This window comes from Archocentrus centrarchus, chromosome 6, assembly GCF_007364275.1.
Source record: "Archocentrus centrarchus isolate MPI-CPG fArcCen1 chromosome 6, fArcCen1, whole genome shotgun sequence".
Lineage (NCBI taxonomy): Eukaryota > Metazoa > Chordata > Actinopteri > Cichliformes > Cichlidae > Archocentrus > Archocentrus centrarchus.
In genome coordinates this window covers 17223816-17240166 of record NC_044351.1, presented here as the reverse complement: position 1 = coordinate 17240166, position 16351 = coordinate 17223816, and the positions used below count along the sequence as shown (strand labels likewise).

General features: G+C 41.9%; 1 protein-coding gene across 3 annotated transcripts; it reads right to left on the bottom strand.

The window, feature by feature from the left end:
* Window positions 1-1302: 1302 nt before the first annotated feature.
* On the bottom strand, window positions 1303-16350 carry rfx7b (regulatory factor X7b). Of its 3 annotated transcripts, XR_004020089.1 has the most exons (11): window positions 15949-16350; window positions 13525-13558; window positions 11440-11525; window positions 11017-11055; window positions 10804-10926; window positions 10598-10714; window positions 8868-8952; window positions 8578-8785; window positions 7444-7739; window positions 2574-7362; window positions 1303-2243 (listed from the first exon to the last, which is right to left on the bottom strand). XR_004020089.1 is itself a non-coding variant. In XM_030731338.1 (10 exons), the coding sequence occupies exons 1-10, from the start codon at window positions 16074-16076 to the stop codon at window positions 3988-3990; spliced, it is 4491 nt and encodes a 1496-aa protein (XP_030587198.1). In that variant the 5' UTR covers window positions 16077-16350; the 3' UTR covers window positions 1303-3987. The 3 variants fall into 3 exon arrangements, 2 of the variants coding, with proteins under 2 accessions (XP_030587198.1, XP_030587199.1); XM_030731338.1 differs by having other exon boundaries at window positions 1303-7362; XM_030731339.1 differs by lacking the exon at window positions 11017-11055 and having other exon boundaries at window positions 1303-7362.
* Between the last annotated feature and the right edge of the window lies 1 nt (window position 16351).

Genomic DNA, 16351 nt, shown 5'->3' with positions numbered 1-16351 from the left:
CATGTGTCTCCAAACTCCAATAAGCAATCAAATGAGGAGACAAGAGTGTAATTATGTATTGATTAAAACTATTGATTTAATCATCTAAAGCCTTCTAGTTATAACTCAGGGCTCAAAACCATTTGTCAGGTAAATAGCATGTGGTAAAGTGTTTACTTGGTAGTAATAATTTATATGCTAAGGAAAAAAAAGTTTTGTTCACCTTTTCAAAACCCCCAGTGATGTTAGTAAATGTCACTGTGCACACTAGCATCTATGATGTAAAAAAAAACAAAAAAAAACAGGTTTTGTGTGCCCACCCACCCACATTTAACTTTAGACTGTTTGCCATGTTGTATTTAAAAAAGGAACAGTGAACAACTCATGTTGCTAAATGTTGTGTTGCTGAGGCTGAAGTAACCACTGGGCTCCGTATGGCTGAAGGTCAGGCTGTTTGGCCACGATCAATAGGGTTAAGGTCATTAACATATGATGAATATCATGAGGCCCTGGGAAAGTGGAGCGGAGGACCAAAGATCTGGACTCTGGTTGGCTGGAGCTTGTTTCTAGGAGGGCCACCCCCTACAGACCTTAGAGGTCATCTGAAGAGCTGATGACCTCTAACCTTAGGCCAAGAGGGTGATGGAGAGATTTTAAGTTTGCATAAAAATGACTGACAAAATATTAAATATGTGTGTGGTGTTTGAGGAAAGGCAAATCAATACTATTCAAACTGGGTTTTTTTCCTTTCCAAAAAAAGATGTTATAAACGCACAAATGGGAAATTGTTTAATAAAACAACCAATTCCTTTATTTTTGCCTAGTGTAGTTATAGCAAAACTACAGTGACTACAAAGTCCTGCCATGCTGTGAAGCATTTTTTTTTTTATGTAAAAAAATAAAATACAAAATTAAGGCTGATTGTGTGGAAAGGTGCAGAAAAGAGACAGTGGATAAAATAGACAAAGGATGCTGAATATGGAGCTGGCAGGCAGGAGGAAAAGAGGAATACCACAGAGAAGATTCATGGATGTAGTGAAGGACATGCAGAGGGTTGGTACGACAGAGGAGGATGCCAGGGACAGAGTGAGATGGAGGCAAATGATCTACTCTGGCGACCCCTAAAGGGAGCAGCCAAAAGTAAAAGAAGAATAACCGGTTTAAACACACAAAAACCTTCTTTAAAAAAGTTTATTGGCTTTTAAAACCACTTTAAAAATCTCACCAGTGAGTACTTTCCATTGAAAAAAGAAACAACGCGATTGCAATATTAACAAGCTACTGTACATTAAGCAGAACACCAGACAACACCACAGAGGAGGGTTTTTTTTTTTTCTCTACTGGTAGAAATGGACAAGATAGTCTAACAGAGTTGGGTCTGGGTCAGTCAAAGGTAAAGAATCACTGCTTGATGGAGCTTCAGAACTCAAAGAGGTGCATTTCCTTCATTCAAATTGGAATATCAGTGCCATATTGTTAAAGAAAAAAATTAAGAGAAAATGTTAAAGTAAAATACTCTTCACAAAATGCATTTTGCAAAAAAAAAAAACAAAACAAAACAAAAAACTATGTAAAATTGTCAGAAAACAGTCAACATATAGAACATTAACTTAGTAAACAGCACACAACGAAAGTAATGTAACTCATGAAACTAGCACTGCCAGTCTGGTTAACAGAACCTGCCCAAATCACAGAAGACAGTGGTTACCAAGAATACAAAGTACAACAGAAGTCATCACACATGCGTGCGTACAATCATTTATCAACATAATGAGCATGTAGGTTTTAAAAGGTTATTTAACTTTTTTCCCTCAATGCTTTATATTCTCATGTAAGAGAATGAGTAAGAAATGTGTATCTCACTGAGATTAATGCACATTTTGCTACAAGACAATTAGTCATTTTCTGACAATTCACTTAACTTCCTTACTCAACTTGTCATAAAAAAATTTTTTTTTAGTCATTTTTTTTTCTTTTTTTTTTTTGCGGGCATCCATCATTACATTTGTCCATAAAGATGTGGCAAAGCCATGTGTCATAAAAATTTAGTGCAATAACATGAACCTCCAAAGTTTGTTGAAACATGAGTAATTGTTTTTGTTGTTTTTTTTTTTTTTCCAGTGTCTGCTGAAAGACTTTGAGCACAACGTCTGTCACAGAGATGTTTGCAACCAGCTAACAGTATCACAACTTTTTTTTTTTTCTCAATATACCATGCTATTGATCCTGCTCAAAGCACACATCACTTCTGCAACTGCAGAGACCTTTGAATAGAAAAAAATAAAATTAAAGAAATTAAAAAAAAAAATTAAAAAATCAGCAAGCGAGACCAGACAGCATTACTTTTACGACACACTGAGCCAGAAATGTAACACACAACATACAGTATCTTGCCGACTATAAATCTGCTTCTTTTTTTTTTTTTTTTTTTAAATGGCACATACTTAGCTAGAATAATGGCCATAATATAGTGTCTTGATACATCAAATCTCTATGTATCTATCCTATTTACAGATGGAGCTTAAACATGACTTATACAACATTGACAATAGCCAAAAACTCAAGCAAGCATCCTACTGTATCACATAGCCTACCTGGCTAGCAGTGATGGTTTCAACATGCTTTCAGGTCCATGGTTACCTATAAAACATAGGACAGTGACCATTTCACAAATTTACATACTGTACATAAGATTTATCTAACGTAATCCTTTTCCACAAATGCAATAGATCTCTTTTATATCTCTGAGGCTGCCTGCTTCCCGTTGTTGTTAATGTTTACTAGGAGTGTTTCTGTGTGTATTAATCTCTTATGATTTTAAAAACATCTTTGGTATGGATATAAGGCTGGATCTCCACAAACATAATAACGTAATTTCCTCTTGAGCTCAAGATGACATCAGAACACTCGTCAGTCTCCATCCTTCTTTGTAAATGAGCCTTCTCCATACCATTGATATTCTTATCCAAGTTGGGAGTATAGCATGCCAAAAAAAAACTATATAAATTAAAAAAAAAAAATCTCATGACTGTGAGTGCGCCTGCCATGGTTTCATGAAATGACAGCATATCAAATTCCTCTAAATCCATTAACGATAAGGGCACACACAGTGTAGTCGTTAGCCTATACAATACATATCTATATTGAAACACTGCGGAACAAAAACAATAAGTAGTATTGAAAATATCAGAGTAACAGCTGCCTTGATATGATGAAGCTCTGGATGGTTCTGAAGATATCTTAACATTATACTATATACAGTCTCTCTAAAGATGGCATAAGGCCTTGGACTTTGGAAATAAGGCAGCCAGTTGTTGATTCCTTTCAATGTGTAGTCCACAAAGTGGCCTGAATCTCCATCTTCTCACTACAGATTCCTCTACTCCCTTTATAAGATATTAAACAGTACAAGAAGTATAGGCTTAAGAAAATTTCACTCTTGGACAATGCTCAGATGTGAATCAGTTTTCCACTGATTTGGTATATGATAAAGATCATGTCATAAATTCAGCACCCGGCAGCTTTAAGAAGCTACCCTTTTAAATATTCAGATATGGCAGGCAAATGTACTACAACTAACATGTGCATATACTACAATATTGTCTCCATTTGGTTGAATTTGAACTGCAACAGCATATGTTTTTTGGTGAAGTCTCTTGTGCCAAATTTCTTACCCCTCTCACTTTCCTTAATTGTTCATCAAATACAAATATTGCATTATTGAAGATTACCCTTCTCCTAATGTTCTTAAGTAAGTGCACGTGGACACCGAGAACTCAGATGAGGGAGAAAAGTGGTTCAACACGGAAACTGTGGGTGATAAATGTAAAAGAAGGGATTAATTAAAGATCAGTATAAGAGAGATTTTCTGGCAAGCCTGGCACTTTTAACAGAACAAATGGCAAAGTCCAGACAAATCCCAACAAACTAGAGTTTAAAAACAGATTTACTACATATGCACAAAACCAAACAACAGAGAACAGAAGTCTTACAGAATAAAAGGTAACATTAACCCAGCATCTCTACTGTAGTAGGCTGGTCTTTGCTTTCTAGCCAGTCAAAACCAGAGTTCACAGTATCACTGCATATCTGCTGAAAAAGCGGGTCGTTCTTCAGTTCTTCCAGTGTTGAGTCTTCATATTGTTCCTGCTGTTGATTAGGATCAAATAGTAAGTTGGTGTCCAACGTGTTAAGGTCAGTGATGCTACTGGACAGATCTGAGGTCAGTCTGATGTCATTTGAGAAGTCGGACGCCACAGCGTTGAGCTCCGAAGCTACCTGACCTACCAACTGGGAACTGGGGTTGAGGCCATCATCCCCCAGCAAGTCCTTGACAGTGTTGTTGAAATCAAGCTGTTGCTGTTCATCCTCCACCTCCTGCTGCTGTGTGCTCTGGAGAAGCAGCTGTGGCTGCGTTTGCACCGGATTCTCCTGGAGCTGCTGCTGCTGGTCTTGTTCACCAGAGCCCACTTGTGCTTGGCTGTCCCCGGCAGAGAAACCCCCCTGTTCTCCACTTCCAGTGGTGAGGTAGCCATGCTGCTGAAGCTCAAAGGCAGCAGGGCTGGAGCTGACAGGCAGCTGAGTTTGGTGAGCAGTCCCTGCAGCAAAGCCAGGAGTGGTCTCCAGGATCTGTGTGAGGTTCATACGGGCCGTGTAGTTAGAGGGGAGGTTGTTTATGCCGAGACCACGGACAGAATCATCGCCATCAGCTTCCATCTTGCTGAGAAGAACATTAGTGATTTTGGCGGTGTTACTCTGACCCTGCACAGGCAGCATCTCACTCTGCATCATGATGTTCAGAGGTACAGACTGGCTGCGCTGGACCATGCTGTGGACAGAGGTGACAGTCTGGCTGTTCGACAGGATACTGAGAACCTCGGAGGTGATGGCAGAGTTAAAAGGTGAAACCACAGCTCGAGTTGTCGTGGCGGTACTTGTGGTGGTGGTTGCAGGGCCAGTGTTGCCACTGAAGTTCCTCTGGCGCACTGCTGGGCTAACACTGCGGCAACGGAAAGTACTAGATGTAGATGAGGATGGGGCCTTGTTGTCCAACGGTGCAGGCACAGCAAAACTCTCTTGTTTAGTAGGAGTTGTTACCATTTGCTGCTGTTGCGGCTGTTGTTGTTGTTGCTGCTGCTGCTGCTGCTGCTGCTGAACAGGAGAGATCGGGGTCAAACGGCCAAAGTGAGCAGCATCCTGTCTCGACTGAGACTGAAATGACTGGCCAGGAATTGCAAATGCATGCGGCTTCCGAAACTGATCATCCACCAGGTCTTGGTAGCTGGGCAGAATGCCAATGCTATGGTTGGACAAAGGACCTGAAGAGTTATTATTGTAACGATTGTTGATCCATTCAAGCTTGGCCTTGTCAGGGTGTGTTGCCATGGGCCTTTGCATGGGCTTGACAGGACTGTTGGAAACAATACTGGCATCATGATAACCTGTAATGCTTGAGTTAATAGGAGTAAAAGCAAAAGGGTTCCTGCACTCTACAGGGCTTGGAGGGACGCTGCTGCTGCAGTTGGACAGTGGCGTGCTGATGGGAGTGTGACGACCCATGGCTCCATCCACAGGGGTGATGGGAGCCATGCGGGAGCAGGGGCTCTCCCTCGTCAAGCTGTGAGCAAGCGTCATTTCAGAGGTAGGGGTGGGTGTTGGGGTTGGTGTTGGGGTGGGAGTTTGGACTGGAGTGGTACTACTGTGGGCAGAGGGGTAGAAAGTACTAGTGGCCTGGTGAGCACCGAGGATAGAACCTTGACTGCTGCCTGACTGACCTTGTAGAGACATGTCAACACAGTTACCAAACAGACCCTTCAGCTTCATCTGCTCCTCCATTTGGACCAGCTCCTCCACAATGCTGTCTTGGGTCATGTCATCATCATTGAATGGGAAATAGTCCATGTTGGTCTGAGAACCTGCAAAATCAACCATTTCCTGTGTGAGGGTGAGCTGGCTTGAGGCCTCAGGGGGTTGAGCTATAATGGAAAGTTGGTCAGCAGGGGCTTGTTTGTGTTCTGCTGGTATCTGCTGGGCAAACGGCTGTTTCCGAAGCTCATCAAGGTGCCCCTCCTCCCATATTGTGCTCTTTAAGTCACTCATCACAGAGGCTTCATGTGGTCCTGAGTTGGCTTGTATGGCACAAGGATCCCCAGTGATCTGCTGCAGCAGTGCCTGATCAGTTGTATTATTTCCAGCTGCCCCAGTGCTGGTATCGGGGCTGACAGAATGGTCTTCGTGTTTCACCACTAAGTCTTGGTGTTTGACAACAGTCTGGGTGCCCTCAGTGTGTGTGATGGGTGAGTCGGAGAGTGCAAGGATCTGTGCGGGCCCTATAGAAGTGTGTTTCACTTTGCAGGGGGCGCTCTCTGGTCTAGCAGGAGTTCCTGGTCTGGGGATCCTCTTCACTGCAGCACTGACTCCAGGTTTGGGATTGTCAACTACAGCCAGTGGCTGCTGGGATATAAAAACCCTCTTCACGGGAATCACATGGGATTCCCCACCTGTGCGCTTCCTGGGGCTCTTGGCATCTGGGCAGGAATCCTTTGATGTTGGAGTAACAGCTGAGGAGCCATTAGATGATGCGTTGACATTGGAGTTCTGATTATCAACAGTCAAGTACAAAGTACTGTCATGGCAGTTACTGTTATTGCTGTCCTGAGTCCCAGCTGCAGCTACAGAAGTAAGAGGGGATGTGGGGTCATTTTTTATCCTTGCCCCTTTGTCTGGTCCTGGAGAACATTTAACAAGGAAACTTGGCTCACTGGCAGCCCTGAACTTTGCCACTCTCTCTTCTTTGGCTCCCACAGCAGTTTTCTCTGTGCCAGGCGTGGAGTTATTGTCATTTCCAGATTCAGACACCACTTTGGTGTCAGCAGAGGGTGTGGGAGTAGAAGCTGGAGCACTGGGTCTGACTGCAGGAGACTGGGGGGTAGCAGAACTCCCACCTTGTGACTGCAGGGATTCTTCCGAAGCAGCTATGGTACTCACACCAGCCGAGGCGGGTCGCACAGTTGTGCTGCTGCTGTTACTACTACTACTGCTGCTGCTGCTGGGAGCGAGTGCAATGGCCGTCATCTTCACCACATTGACTGAGCTGACATGGGAAGTGGGCATCACAGTTTTTATGGGGCTGTTGGTGATGAGAAGGGTGGGGGGTGAACGCAGCGTGATGGCACTGGTGGCAGAGGGCTTAGGCAGGATTTGGGCGTACCGTGTACTGTGTCGTGGCAGCCGGTCACCTACGGGACTAGCTGAGATATTCTGGGGGGTTTTGGGGGACTGTTTAAGAGACTGAGTGACCACTTGGAAGTTCACAGGCAACACTTTTCCTTCTGCTGTCCCTACAGGACTGGGCGAGGTCATCAACTGCCTGCTTCTCTGTACCTGGGAAGATAACAGTATGTTTAGGCAAAATTACTGATAACATATCAGAACCTAATTAAATGGAAAAATTCAGTCATGTACCGTCACTGGGCTGGGGACAGCTGCTACTACAATGCCTATGGTAGGCTGAGGGGAGAGCAGAGCAGGGCTGCCACAGGGGATCGTGGGGCCCGGGGTACTGGCCTCCGTCCTCTTGACCTGGGTCTCAGTGGGCAGGGGTGAGTGGAGCTTCTGCTCCTGCTGCTTCTTCTGGATCTTGCGTTGCAGTTGCTGCTTTGCATCAACAGAAGGCGAGGGTAGGGTCTTCACCTGGGGCTGGAATGAGTTAGACTCTGCTGTCGGCACAAACGCAGAAGCTGGAGTTGGTGTCTTCATTCCTATCAAGACAAGAAAAATACACAGTTAATGAAGTACACAGTGTCAACGACAGGAAAAGAGAATTCAGTTTACTGCACACAGACATCATGAGGATGGTTAATTTAGATAATGCTTAAAAACTTCCTAACTGGCTGAATAAGGGCCCTGAGGGATGTCAAAGTGTCAGCTGATTGCTGTGAAGAAGCACCTTAGATAAACATCAGCTCTCAACAACATTAGTGAACATCAGTAAATGCAGATATGCAGATACTGATTAACAAGGCTGACACTGTCCAATATTGGCTGAAACTGATTGTTGGCAAATAATTTGGTGGATCCCTAGTGTACATGCTGCCACTAATTTGGGTGACAGGTTAGTTATGTAAAATTTACAACATGCATACTATAACTTCATTTGAAACATGAAATCGCCTTTTCATTTGTTCATTTTAGCATTTTGCTTCGTCACTTGCTACCCAGACAGAAGCACGGGAGAAGACTGCAGAACATGTACGTTTATTTGCAATTTCTAAGTGACAAACACTTCTGAAACAAAATGCTGGCACTATTTGTGATTTGCACTTAGACGTAGGCCCCCAAAAATTGTAGGACTGCATTTAGAGAACACTCTTGAATTATTAAGATGCAAATATAAAACAAATGTAAACAGCAAATTATATTTTTTGACAGACAGTGGCTTATGCCTTTCCAACTAGAATATTCCAAGTGAAAAAAAATACAATGTTTGAGATGTACTACACCACACAATGAACTCCAAACGTACACACACACACACAAACACACACACACAAGACACAATAAAATGAACACACCAGTAGATCAATAGGACACCTTTACCTGTGGGTGTTCCGGTCATAACAGTGAGTGCAGCCATGGACTTAGTACCGATATAGTGGCTATTAAGCAGGAAGCGAGCCAGGTCCTCCACATTGTCAAACTGACGGCTCAGGACCTTCTGAGCCCACTCACACACTAATCCACAGGCTGCAGACCTCATTTCATCTTCAGCACTCGGAGACTGGCCTGTTGGCTCCATCAGCTCACACTAGTCAGACAGAGCAGAGGTTCAGACAGATGGGCATCATAAGTCTAACTACACAGCTTAGATTTTTTGCAGTCAATCTTACCCCATCACCAGATTTCTGAAGATCCAGGTTGGGTAGGGACGGCATGTGAACAAAAGCTTTCTTCCTTAACCCGCTGTAACAGTATGTGCAAAGGAGTTAAGGTTTCTAAAACATGATGACTGTGCATACATAAATGGTTATAGATGCTGAAACTGACCTTATACGCAGTCTTTTGAAATTCTGTGATAGTCTTTGTATCAAGAAAAAAAAAGTTACCTGCCCTGAAAATATGACACCATCCAAGGCCAGACATCAGACTTTCAGCTCTGATCTCTGAGCCAAGGATTCCTACTGGCTTTCTAAATTATTATTTTACCAATAGTGGTTTAAACGGTAGTTTTAGCGTACTGGCAAAAGTGACAACTATAAACACAAACAACCGTTGCACACATACACACACAGAGTCCCTTTGGGTTAGTCTAATAACCCAAAGCAAGTGAACCAAAATGCATCACTACAAACCAGGTGAGAATGTTTAGTCTGCAGGTGGGCAGGTGTGTCTGGGGTGGAGCAACAAAAGTAAATACCGGAAGAAGATGCTGTGTTCTGGTCTAGTGGATAACATGGAGAATATACATTAATTTTACGACTGGTTCCTAGCCCGTACTGACCATTTGTGTACTCCGCACATCTATCTTTGCTTTGCATCTTTGCATCGCAGAATGCAAAGCTTACGTGAATACGGGAACATTTTTACCTCAAACTTGCAACATACACCTGGTAAACGGAATCATGTCCACACCATAAACGAAGCACTCGAGTTCAATTAGAACTGCACCGAGACCACCTCTTCCAAAGGGTCTCGGTGCAGCTGTTTTGTTCTGTACCCTGAGTGTTCTCACCTACACAAGCGAACCAAACCAAGGGGGAAAACTAACCAGAGCTCGATTTAAATGGACCAAGCACAGCAGGTGTGGACACACCCTAAGACAGTTCAGGCTGTGTTGAAGAATAAAGGTGGTCATACCAAATATTGAATTTCAATATATGGCACGACCACCTTGTTAAAACTGTACAAACATTTGCATTTTGCCTTATCTACTGCATTTACATGTATGTCTGCACATTTCAATACATGGCTGCACCTATTTCCCATTTTCCTAGCAAAAGATAAAGAAAGGAGAGATGTCTCAAGATTTTTTGCACAGTACTGTAACAGCATTTTTTTTTTTTTACAAATAACGGAGCCGCTTTGAAGCTTCCTCTTTTGGGGCAGCGTGTGAGAATGAAAAAAAGACTCAAACTGGGTGTGACACACCAAAAGCACGAGAGTAAACCCAAGATCATTTTATTTTTCTCCCTTTGAATTTTTTTTCCCCCCTCAAGCTTTGTGATCCCCTTATGTTGTCTGGCCCCAGGGTCTGAGCTCAGGTAAGCCTGTCCATAAAAACAGGATTGTGGCAATAAATAGCAAATCAATTCACAGGCATTTTGGAATTTAAATTCACCAAAGAAAACACACAAACCAAGTAATAGTAATTAACTGCTCTTGATTGTGTCCACTGTGGAATTTTAAGGTTTTAATATATTTATAATATGCTTATTTTATGCCTAGCGAGTAGTATCAGGTTGAGACGGATTGACCAAGCTCTCAACAAGCCAACATATATGATCCGCCTGCTCAGCATCCAAAAAGCACAACTGCACAGATGCATCCATCTAACAGAATCACTCATGTTGCTCACAGAAAAAAAAACAGGCAGACACAGTGAGACTTTGTTTAAGGATATTTGGATTTGCCCCTCATTCCCAGTCGGCGTGCCTTCATGTTGGGAAAGACATTCTTCATGATCTTTCCAAAGTCTGCTGCACTCAGTGGATTGTAGCCGAGATTGTCACAATAGCTCCTGTAGGAGAAGCGAATCACATAAGATTATGAGGAAACATAACCTGTTTATGAGCAGATCGCACGTCTTCTGTAAGGTTACACACTTACTTGTATTCATCATACACCTCTTGCTTTGGGAGGGAAGTCTCCGGGTGCTCTTCTAGGTGATTGCGTATCCAGTTGAATGCATACATCTGTTGAGTACGGCTTGACGACATGGAACTCTGATCACTGAAAATGGTGCATAAGAAAGAGACATCTGGTCAGGCAGTGCCCTCGACTCTGGTGCATCATTTCTTGTTAATACAGAAACTTTAATACCATAATCCAGGAGTGGAGGACCCCCTCTCATTCTCAGTCCAAATGGGCAGAATTTGGGGGTTGGGGTGATGAATAGATATGGGGAAACAAATGAAACACAGACAGCTAGGTATAGCAAAAGTCTACAGATTTCAGTGGTTCAATCATACAGCTGAAATTTTGTTCTAAGGAAACAAACAAACAAAAAAACCCCTCAACAGTGACTTAAACTTAAATTCGATGTCCCTGTAGCATCTATCAGCCTGACCTTTGTCTGTGTAGCAGCCAGTGGATTTTTGACAAGCAATGAGACAGTGCCGATAATGTAATGAGAGCCACAACAAAGCGCGTGTTTGTGTGTGTGTGAGAGAGAGGAAAAAAAAAAAAAAAAAAAGCCCGAGAGCAAAGTGGAAAGCTTAGGTAACGTGCGTGCCTGTGACATACCTTTTATCATTGCCACTGCTGGGACCAGAAGGCAACTTAAGGTAGAGGTAGAGCTTTTCGATGTCTGTAAACTTCTCAACATCTTGCTGCAAAAATAAAAACATCAGAGAGAGAGAAAAAAAAACTGAATATGTCTGGAGACTTACACACACACACACACACACACACACACACACACACACACACACACACACACACACACACACACACACACACACACACACACACACACAGGCTGGCAAATGCTGTGGACAGACTGATATACAGTAAGTACGTTTAAAAACAAAACAAAAAGGTTATCTGGTTCAAAATTCAGCACCAATTAAAAAAAACAGTGACACTGATACTACAATCGCATGCAACCATTTTACTATTGATCCCACCTTAAGTGCTTTTCAGCTGGTTTCTAAGAATGGATTCCTCTCACCTCTTCCTTTTCTATTTGCCTCTTTGTTGCTAGGGGAACCAATACTTAAACGAACGAGGTGAGAGCCGTCAGCCAATCAGCAGTGAATGAAGACGCTATTTATTACATGCCACTGCCACAAGCCCTGAGTGAATTACATGTGCTGGTCCTGACCTCCTTACACCACAGCTGGAACTTTTAATTTTGTTCCGCTGAAACATCTCGAATTTTCTTTTTTGGTTTTTAAGTCGGAATTTTGATTCCATGTACATAATCTGATGTACAAAATCACGTTGCACCTGTGCATTTCTTATGAACACTTCCATCAAAACAACAGCAAATGCAGATTATACTAGTGGAATCTTTTCTTCAAAGTTATTTATGCAATGGTTTTTTTTTTGGAAACATGCTGTCCGGGGCTTTTACTGCAAAGAGGAAATTTTGGCACCCGACAAAGAGGCTTCACCAAAAGGAAAAAATAAAACAACATTGTAATAAAAAATTGTTTCAACTAAGTGTTATTAATCTGAGCTTCATTCACTAAAGCATAAAAGACATTTGCTAATCAAATGGTCAGAAAACAAATAAAAGGTCAAATGAACTGAGTGCCACTAATCTTTGAGGACTGATTGTGTGTAGCCATTTAAATGTGTCGACTATTGCATAAATTCTTCTATATTGTTTAAACCATCAGTTTTACCATTGCTATATGTTAGCATTAATGTGACAAAATCATGTTTTTATCTGATTGCAAAGTTAGATTAAACTTTATTACATACATATTATATATGTATGTAATAATATTGTATTAATTGTATTAATCGCAGCATTTCTAATTTTGTAACCTTTACACAGACATTCTGCACATATTATGATAAGTAAGATGATAGCGAGCTGATCAAACACAATTATTAATCCAAAATCCTGAAGTGAAGCACATTTAGTTCCTGGTGAAAAGCAGGTCTTTTAGATGTTTGTTTGCTGTTTGATGTGGAAGCGTCAGAGGAGTCAAAGCGTGGATTTTTTTTTTTTTTTTTAAATTGGGACAAAAATGGACTAAAGCTGGAAAAAATCAAAATAAACCCCAGCAACATCTGCCTAACACCAGACAGACGTGTTGAAATTAAAATCCAGACTCTGTCTGCTTTATTGATGACAAAAAATAGACAAAGCTTTATCATGTCGCTTTGATGTCACTTACACGGCTTTGCAGCTGTACACAGCTGTGAGACAGAGTGAGACACAGTTTCAGAATAATCTAAAACTGTGCACAAAGAACAAGTTGGACCTGACATCAAAAACAGTAATGCATTCATATATCTGACATACTCAATTACCTTCATATATTTATATAAACATTGGAAACATTTGCAAACCTGTGCTTTTATCATTTGCTTTGCAAATTGCAACAAAACTGATTCATGCAATGTAATGCATGTGTCACTAAAATAAGAAAAAAAAATATATATAATATTAGTCCCTGTATATAAGTATCAGTTATGCAAATTTAAGCTTTGTGGGTTTGGTTTAGCCTATTCCACTTCATCAAGCGTGAAACATATTTAATCATTTATATGGCCTTTCTGAACAAAACTGTTCTCCAAGGGCACCAACAAACAGTTCTATGTGACTGTGATAATGAAGGGGTTGCAAATTAAACTGTATTTATTAATACTCACCAATATGCTGTCCACTTTTGATTGTACAGATTTGCTACGATGAGAAAGAGAGCAAAAAGAGAATGTGAATAAAATCTGGACTAAAATGTCATGGAGGCATGCAAGATTTTGTCAACATTTCAACAGCTAACATTTGTTTTTATCTCCCGTCCACGTTACATTATTTGTGTGCGCCTTTAAATAGGACAAGAAATTGGAGCACAGGACACAATGAGCTCTGTGAAATGTGATACGCAATTAAAAGAGCTACACCTGTGAATAAAATCTTTAAAAAGCACTTTTATGCACGCGCACACACACACACGGGTCGTTAAAACTATTCAAACTCCTTCTCTTGCTGCTCTTTATTGCATTATAGAGATATTTTAGCACTCACTGAGGGCATCTTTCTACAAGAAGGTGAGAACATGTTTTAGAAGCTTTGATGAACATATTAAATCTGTATAAATATCTCTCTTTCACATGATTTCAGACACCTTATTCACCCTGTTTGCAAAAATGACATGTTTAAGTCCTCTCCCTAGCAGATCCTTTCTAGGTCTCTCTCAAGATAAACTATGGGACTCAGGTTCAGGTTTTCTTGGGGCTACATGTGAGCAAGTATACAGAAGCCGATGTATCTTCTGTCTACTCGTGGTCACTGTTGTGCTGAAAGCTCATGTATGAACGCTTTTGGAGCAGAAAATTTTTTGCATCAGTCTCCCTGCTGCACCCAATATTTTGGCATCCAAGCCTTACTGTACGAATGGCGTTAGCCAGATGATGACCAGCATCCAGCACCTGAATCTCTTGGTCACTGTCCTGGCCAATAATCTTCTTAGACGGTTACAGAATTTGTATGAACAACAAAATCTAGGAAAATTTCTTGGTGATCTCCAACTTGGCTAGGACCCACTCTGGTCCTGGGAAAGCTTTTTATGTCTCTTGGCTAGATTTAAGCATCTATGGAGAGTACAATGAACGCAGGCTTTTTAAATCACATCCAACCAGGTGAAATCACCACAGGTGTCCTCATTTACTCACTACTCTCTGTGAAACACTCGATGGTATTTTAGCATATTTCAGGTCATCACTAACAGATGTTGCGTTACACAACATCTGTTGTGTAACGCAACATCAGTGATAGTAAAAGTACATAGTAGTACAGTGATAGTAAAGTCTGCATTTTAAAACACTTTAAAACTGCAGCATATTGCGTTTTGAGACTGTCATGTTTCCACATCAAACATTTTTGACTTATAATAACAGGAGAAAAACAGATGTTACTAACATCACTGATGCCTCTGTAACATGTACAACAATATGTACAATTCAGCCTTCATTAATCACATTTGATACACACGTGCATGTCCACACCATAGTGCAAACACTGCAAACTCATAACTCAGACACAAATGATAAGGTGGCCAGTTTGTTTAAGAGACACGTGGCTAGAAACATCACGAGTCTAATCAAAGCAGGTGTATCAAAGGATGATTAGCACAGTCTGAATATTTATGTAAATGAGAGATTTCTCAGAAAACAAACAAACCTGAAAGCATGTTTGCAGCTCGTCACTGCTGGTTTATGTGAGTATAATGACTGTAAATGTAATCCTTTTGAAATGTGCTATGTTATAACGTCTGATACAGATAACAGTAGCAAACACGCATTTGAAGGTTTCTGAATTCGTGTCATGTGTTTTTCCCGCTTGTGGTTTTTACAAGTCATCTCTGTTTCATCACTCACATGCCTCTGCCTCTTATCTATGCACACATGCTGTTTACATCTTTGGCTTCCTTGTATTGTTTAATGCACATGAAAATTAGCCCGTGTGGCCAAATCTGGCACATTTGCATTTGTTAATTTTTTTTTTTTTTTAATTTTCAAAATAGATTTATTTTACTGCACATTAAGGTGTGTGTGTGTGGGGGGGGACTGAAACTGGTGAGCAATTTCTAAAGCCACAGTAGACAAAATAACGTATTGGCTTTCAGAATGTGCATTTCTATTTATAAACACACGTTTCCCACATGATACGGCCCTCTCATTAAGAGCATTAAATCACAGTGAGGCTGTCCGTGTGGAGCTGCCTGCTTTGACACCTGTCATCCCGAGCATCAGCACCGCCGGTGGATTTGGTGGCATCTATTATAACATGGCCTCCTATGGCTCGATGCTAATGATCATAGCTACCCCTGCTGTAGGTAACCCGACGTTACCGCGTCGTTAACGAACAAACAGGAACCAGACAGAGTCGCTCGCCTCGCCTGGCGTCGTATTTCGGTGAAATATTTACGCACAGCACGGCAGCACTCGTGTTATTTTCAGCCGCTTTGTGCAGCACACTGCCTCCCTGCCACTCCACAGTCAGATACGCTAATTATAAGGCTACGGCTAGCGAAAAGGACAGTGTGGCTGCTTGAGGACCGCTTCCATCCTTACCAAATTGAATTCTTTATTTTGAACTGTAACGCGTTAGCCTCGGGCCCCTGGAGTCCTGGCACCAGCGCTGGAAGAGAGCCTAATCCCGAGGCAGGCTTCTGACCAGGTTGTTGTTGATCATCAGCCATCACGATGGAGGGGTGGTGGGGGAGCTTTAACAAGTAGGCCTCATCCCCGGCTGTGCGCTGCACCGGACCCACCGCTGCTGAAGCGGCTCAGTCAGCTAGGACAGCCCGCTGAATCCACCACAGAGCATGGCTACAAATACTGTGATCTGACCCTCGCGAAACACAAAACAAAACCCCCCAAAAAACACCCGGGAATACAAAAGGCATATCGCAGGGGTATCTCCGCTGCCGCAAATTGCACGCCTGCAGCAGCCAGCAGCAACTACAGACAGACC